Below are 7433 nucleotides of genomic sequence, written 5' to 3' on the forward strand. Positions count from 1 at the left end.
CCCAGAATGTAACCTAGGAAAAATCCCATCTTGGGAAGAATTAAAGATTTGTTTTTTATTTTTCTTTGATTTTTTCTTGTGATTGAGTTCGGAGGTGGTGGAAAACGCAATTCAAGAGTGTTTATTCAATGTATACCAGAAAATTTGTTTCACATTTAACTTGGGATTGAATCCCACAAAAAAAATTGGATGAATAATTCTTGATTTCCAAAGCAATCAAGAATGGAAACGGTATTACCTGTCGATTGATGACGTGTCTGTCTTGATTGCTTGCCACGTGCCTAGTGTGATTAAGGGACATGGCACGAACTAGCCTTTGTAGTACTTATTAGTACAGTTGATTGAGTATTTGAAGTTGTAAGTTAAATAAGCTTGTTTAGATACTACTAATATATTTGCTTATGATATAATTTTTTTTAAAAATATTGTGTTATGTACAAATTTAATTAACAATGGCTCGACAAGAAGACATTTAATACTCTACTAAATGAGAGGTCTTGGATTCAACAAATGCTTATGTATTAGCAAACACGGTGGGTTTTTTCTATTATCGAAGTTGTTTAAATTATTAAAAATTATTTTCACCTTTTATTAAGTTGATGTTATTGCAAATCAAATTATTAGAAATGATGGATTACGAATGACTAAAATTAAAATCATAAAGAATAAAAGAACAAATAAATTGAATGCAGGAGATGGATTTAAGAGAAGAATAAAATGTTAACAGTAAACCAAATTATGTCCTTGCCATCCATCATTGCGTCTACATATGGATATTTGTTTTCGTAATAGTCCCAATTAAGTATACCTTGTATGGTGATCTAAATCTATTTTTGAAAAAACATGGTCTAACAACAATAATTATTCAATTACATATATGGTGACTACTAGGCTACTAGCCATGATACAAACTATACAATCAATTAAACTTTATAGTACCAATGAATTGTTTTTTCTTGAATTAAGGAGTGCCTATGTGTACTATAGTTTTTCTGAACCTAAGGAATGTTTGTTACATATGCCTAGATTGAGAAATTATTCTTTTCCCAGTTGAATTCATTATAATTATAACTCAAACATTATGAAGAAAAAAACAATGGTCGTCAACATATGGCAGTATTCAATAAATGAAATTGTGTATAACTAAAGAACTTGATATATAGATCCTATGTATATAACCAATAGTAGCATTTAAAATTTAAAATTTCATAAGTACATTTTAGGACACCAATTTTATATTTACAAAAACATGGACTAGATGATGCATGTATCTATGAACTGATTAATTAAATTGTTGGGGAATATTAATAGTACTGAATTCCATAAAAGTCAATTTATTTTCTCTTATACACTTATTATACCAAAAATGAACGCTGAACTTAACTCCTGTCTCACGTTCGATTTTAATAAATTTAAGCTGTCACCACAATAAAAATAAACGGATAAATGTTGAATTAATTTGGATAAATTTTGTCAATTTAATGGAAGAAATTAAGCCCGTGATTAATGTTCGTGGGCGTGGGGTGTGGGATAACATTATTAGAAATGGAGATAAAATTAAAGAATTAATATGTATCTGACGTGAATAAAAAAATTCGACTTGAATTTGTTAATTGATTGATAAGATTATCAGTAAGATAAAAAATGTAAAGAGTGAAATGATCTTAATCAATAATTGTTTTTCATTCACTCTATGTAATTATGCGGGTATAGAATTTATTAGTTGGAGGATATATATCTTACGAATTTAGTTGTGTTTTATAATCTTTTAATACATGGAACTTACACATATCAAACATGACCTTGTTGTAAGTTTAGATTAATTAGATTCCAAATTGGTCACCCAAAAAAAACCACTACATTTGATTTCAATTAATTAGTTATGAGTAGCTAATTACATTTACTAAGTGTAATAAACTAGCTAATTAATTACTCCTATATAAATCCGTATTGTTAAACTCATTCCCACCTTCACACTTCAAAGCTCATCTCGCGCCATCTCTCTCTCTCTCTCTCTCTCTCTCTCTCTCTCTATCTCTCTCTCTATATATATATATAACCGTCTCTTCCACAACTTCACACACTCATCACGATTGCGAGCACAGATTTATATACATATATACATCATACATACAAACTCTCTCTCTCTCTCTCTCTCTCTCTCTCACACACACACACACACACATATATACATATTTACGTATAACTGCGTATCGAAGGAGAAATGATGGCGAGGAGAATTACTGTTTCGATCGTCGTAGTTTCGGCGGTCATCGTCGCCGTGATTTACATCTCCGGATTATTCTCCGGCGAAGATGACGGATTGCGGAGGTCGTTCTCAGATCCAGAAGCAGAGCTCAAAAAACTTCCGGTAGTTCAGTTGGTCGGAGCTACGCGTAAGCGCGGCGATGAGCCGAGAGCTGTGATTTCTGCTGAAATTGCATCCAGATTCAAGCCGATTTCCAGAGTAAGCGGATTTTCGTCGATGATTTTTGCAAATATGAACATTAGGCATGGATAAACATAAATCAGATGGATGGAAACCTAATTAATTGCATGGTTGAACGCGCAATACACATTAATCTGAAGCGCCTCCATTGATGTTCTTAGATTTTTGCGGATTAAGCTGTCATTTACGCTATTGCAGTGCTATTTTTTCTTCCGTAGTCTATGTAGTTTGCGTTGATCATCTCGTGTTTTTTTTTCTTTTATTTTTACTTTGAATAAGATACATGTTTACTGCGTGTGATTAAAATGAAAAACACGAGAAATGAATCTCCTTTAATTTAATTTACGGCTTGTGATTAGATGAAAACACAAGAAACGATTCTGCTTTATGCCGCAATTTAGAGTTGATTTGGTCAACAGTTCTTCAAAATAAGTTGAATTTATAAAAATGTTAAAAATGCAGAAAAGAGCAAGTGATAAATTGGAGGAAGGATTGGCCAGAGCAAGAGCAGCAGTTAGAAGAGTAGCTTCACTCAGAAACAAATCGGTAATCATCGACAGCAATCATAGTATTTCTTCTTCAATCTATCGAAACCCCAACGCATTTCTCCAGTAAGTGATTCTCCTCTGTTTTTAGCACTTCAAATCCGATCAGTATGTGTAAATATTGTTTTTTTACACCAAAATGCTTAATTAATTGAAATAATGGGTACGGCGGAAAAGCACTCGCACGAGTCAATGCGTTCCATTTTCTACCACTAAATAGCTTGGAATTCCACACACTTACTTTTCATGCGCCATTAATCATTTTTACCCACATTAGACGTATACTTACACAAATTAAACTCATTTTTATCAGTACCTACAAAATGTGAAATGAAATACATTAAATCATGAAATTTCATTTTTTTCAATTGTATCATCCGTGTGTGAAACGAAATCTTTTATTTTTTATTTCTAATGAAACTACGTTATTTTGAGTATTATCAAAAGATGTAGAAAAAATTGATTCTTGTTAATTTAATATTATGCTTTTAAATCTTATAGAACTTACAAAAAATTGATCAATCACAATGACTATATAGTACTAGTATAATTTTGCTAGCAAATTTAGTTGTCGTTACAAAATTTAATAGGCGGTGTGATAATAATTTGGAATTGATGAATTTCATTTTTTTTAATTCCACAGAAAATAATGAGGATCATAAATGAGATTTTGTGTGGTGTGGTTTGAGAGAGGGAGAGGCTTCTCTATGAAGCATATATAAGGGCGATTAGCTAGTCGGCATACTCATTGTTACCCCCACAATCAATTCTCTCTAGTTATATTCAATGCTTAGAAAAGACTGAATTTCGTGCTACTATTACTCATTACCTTTCTGCATCAAACATTGCGCATCATGGCTCTGAATCATCTTTACCTTTACTTTGCCAAGATAGTTAAGCATGATTATGACTCAATTACGAGAGCTTCTTTAATTAACTATAATTAGCTAATCAAAGATTAATTAAAGATGAATCATGGTTGCAGGAGTTACAAGGAGATGGAGAGAAGACTGAAGGTGTATGTATACGAAGAGGGAGAGCTTCCAATAGTGCATGATGGCCCATGCAAAGACATCTACACCAGTGAAGGGAGATTCATCCATGAGATGGAGCATGGAAGCCATAGATTCAAGACAAGCAGACCTGAACAAGCTCATCTCTACTTCATGCCATTCAGTGTGACATGGATGGTGAAGTATCTCTACAGCCCCAACACCTACAACCTCACCCCGCTCCTAGAATTCGTCTCCGATTACGTCAAACTCATCTCCACCAAACACCCCTTCTGGAACAGAACTCAAGGAGCTGACCATTTCATGCTCTCTTGCCATGACTGGGTGAGCACTGATCATCGCCACCTAGTTCAAAGTCCTTGATCATACACAATCTGTTGTTTGTTTGTTTGAACATGGTATCTCTATCCTGCAGGGACCTCGCGCATCAGAAGGAAACGCACGCCTCTACAGCACATCCATCCGCGTCCTGTGCAATGCAAACTCATCCGAGGGATTCAACCCTCAGAAAGATGTGAGCCTGCCCGAGATCCGTCTCTATGGTGGATATGTCGACCCAAAGCTGATCTCTCCTCCTCCTCCCACTGCCCAAAGGCCCCACCTTGCATTCTTTGCTGGTGGCCTCCATGGTCCGGTTAGGCCGGTCCTCCTCCACCACTGGAAGGGCAGGGACCCTGACCTCCACATCTATGAGTACCTCCCTAAAAATCTTAACTATTATGACTACATGCTGAAATCAAAGTTCTGCTTATGCCCAAGTGGTTATGAAGTGGCTAGCCCCAGAATAGTCGAGGCCATCTACGCAGAATGCATCCCTGTGATCTTATCAGACCACTATATCCTCCCATTTAGTGATGTTTTGAGGTGGGAGGCTTTTTCACTGCAGGTGAACGTCTCAGAAATAGCGCGGTTGAAGGAGATTTTGATAGGAGTAAGCGAAGACAAGGTTTTGAGGCTCAAGGAAGGGTTGAGAGGTATAAGGAAGCATTTTGTTCTAAACCAGCCTGCTGAGAGATTTGACATGTTTCACATGATTTTGCACTCTGTTTGGCTTAGGCGGTTAAACCTACGCTTTTGATAAGCAAAAATACTACTATAGTCTATATATATACAGTCTAGTTCTTTTGTAGTACAGCTGAGAATGTGTTAAGCTAGCTATCTGTGTATGTACATGATCATTTGATGGCACGGGAGAGGCGTTCGAAAATGTCCCCAATTGAGAAGTTAGGCCGTTGAGTTGGTCTGGGAATGGATTTTTCGTCATCCATTACTGCCAGATCTATTGCTCCCATCTCTCTCTTCATGGACTTGATGAACTCCAAATCCACATGGTTCCCTGAGATATCCCTCACATAGAATGCATTCACTGATTTTTCTCCTTGTGTCGCGATGTCTGCTCTTACCACTGCTAGCCTGTTCTCCCTAAGCACCCGTGTTATGTGCGAGAGCAGTCCCACCCTGCTGTACGCGCACAGCTCCACACGAAGCTTTTAATGACATAGAAAGGTTTGGCATTTGAACAGTTGAAGTTCAAGCCATACCTCACAGACCCTTCGTTCTATCGCGGCCTCTAAGCATTTTATGACTCTGTCTTTCTCACTCTCCGTGTTGAATGCTCGCCCATACGCGTGTCTCACAAAGTACTCCTGCAGGGCGTTTCTTGTCAAGGATTTGAAATGTGTATAATTGAGAAAAGGAAAGGCATGTGTATGTATACTTGGTATGCAAAGCCTCTGCAAGCATCTACTGAGGCATGAAAGATGACATATTGCATATCAATAAGTGTGCAGACAGTGTCAAACATTAGCCTTCTCCTGTCCTTGCATTGGATGGTGACAATTGAGTAGCCCTTCTCAATGCACCTTTCAATGGACACACTCGTCCTCCTGGAGCTCGTTGGGCTGTCAAAGTCGCGCACGGAGAGCATGAGCTGGTGGAGGCGCCGCTCCACTCTGGTGGTGCTGCTCAGCTCCCCCTTGGGGAGCCCGGCCGCGGGCTTCACCTCCTGGTGGCTGGCAGCTCTATCCTCCTCCGTGGCAGTGGTGGCACGGAGGACTGTGGTCAGGTGGTCCTCGATGGCGTGGAGCCTGTGGTCATCGGTGGGGGTGTCCACAGACTGATCTGATATGTAAGCGATGCAAGCCAGGAGCGCGTTGTGGCTCCACGGGTGTGCCTCAACGATGTTGCACCCCATGTCAGCCAGCGCTGCTGAGATCTCGGAGAACAGCCCTGGCCGGTCCTTACCTGTCATCTCTATCGCTGAGCCTCCCCGCGGCTGACTGCCTTCGGGCTAGAGGCTTTCCCCGCACTCACAGCCTGCACGTTCACCACTCAACTCAATCAAACAACACTAATATCAACAAGAAGGCAAACTCATCAAATCAAGAACTACCTGCTGGATGTAGTTGATCAGTCACCTTGAAGCCCAGTTCATTTTTCACATGAAAAACTGCACAAAACAAGATCAAAACACTCTCTCTCACTTCACAAAGAGAGAAGGATGCATACATACATACCATCCAAGAAACAGCCAGCATCACAAGAGATGTAGCCTTTAGATATGGTGAGGTTCAAATCAGTTAGAGCTTGCACCACATCCAACAAGAGGCTTTGCTTGTGTTCACACAGTCAATCTGTCCATTTCCATCCCATCCATAACCAAATTCTTTCTTTCTCTTCATAAAAATTGCAACTGCACTAAACTAACCTTAACAATTGTGCAATCTTCTAAGCTTTCATTGTCCACATTCACTCTCAAACTGTAACCAACAAACACAAATCCACTTCTTTAAACACACACACACACACACACACACACATATACTCCCTCCACCTACTATTTGAAGTCATACTTTGACTCGTTTTGTAATAAATTGGAGTGTAATGATTTAACAGATTGTGAGGTCCACTTATCCAAAATGGAAAAGAGTAAATGAGACCTTGAATCATGGACATCCCGAAATGGTAAAACGGGACATTATTCGTGGACGGAGGAAGTATATAAATATAGTAGTGACAAAATTTGAAGATCGAGAAACTTAATTACGCTGGCCCATGAATCCTCTGTGGAAGGTTGTGAAAATCAGGATCAAAATAAGGGGAGCAAACTCTGTTCATCCTGCAAACTAATTCAATAAAGATTCATAATTTATTTCAAGAATGCAAGTGATATTTGAGTGAGGTAATTTGTACTTGGGATTTTGTGTTTGTGGCTTCAATTTTTTTTTCAATCAAAAGGAGTTAAATCTCCAGTTCTTGATGAGAGGAGAGGTTTGCATGAAGCAAATGAGCATAGCTCAATCCCATATCACCCACAACAACAACCAATTCCCACATAATGAAACTGCAATCAAATCAACTGCAAAGATTGCTGTTTTCTTTTTTCTTTTCTTTCTAGATAAAATGATTTCAGGATATGTTGCATTT

General features: G+C 38.2%; 1 protein-coding gene and 1 pseudogene across 1 annotated transcript; one reads left to right on the plus strand and one right to left on the minus strand.

The window, feature by feature from the left end:
• Nucleotides 1–1990: 1990 nt before the first annotated feature.
• LOC121750539 (probable glycosyltransferase At5g25310) lies at nucleotides 1991–5085 on the plus strand. Its single transcript, XM_042145087.1, has 4 exons — nucleotides 1991–2467; nucleotides 2912–3060; nucleotides 3980–4331; nucleotides 4423–5085. The coding sequence occupies exons 1-4, from the start codon at nucleotides 2225–2227 to the stop codon at nucleotides 5083–5085; spliced, it is 1407 nt and encodes a 468-aa protein (XP_042001021.1). The 5' UTR covers nucleotides 1991–2224.
• On the minus strand, nucleotides 5068–7124 carry LOC121751764 (annotated as a pseudogene).
• Between the last annotated feature and the right edge of the window lie 309 nt (nucleotides 7125–7433).

Source organism: Salvia splendens, chromosome 10, assembly GCF_004379255.2.
Source record: "Salvia splendens isolate huo1 chromosome 10, SspV2, whole genome shotgun sequence".
NCBI lineage: Eukaryota > Viridiplantae > Streptophyta > Magnoliopsida > Lamiales > Lamiaceae > Salvia > Salvia splendens.

Excerpts from the sequence above, each read along its gene's own strand:
- LOC121750539 (XM_042145087.1), top strand. The coding sequence starts at position 2,225 with ATGATGGCGAGGAGAATTACTGTTTCGATCGTCGTAGTTTCGGCGGTC. Across the intron at positions 3,061-3,979 it reads AACCCCAACGCATTTCTCCA|GAGTTACAAGGAGATGGAGA; the intron begins GTAAGTGATTCT and ends TCATGGTTGCAG. Across the intron at positions 4,332-4,422 it reads TGCTCTCTTGCCATGACTGG|GGACCTCGCGCATCAGAAGG; the intron begins GTGAGCACTGAT and ends TCTATCCTGCAG.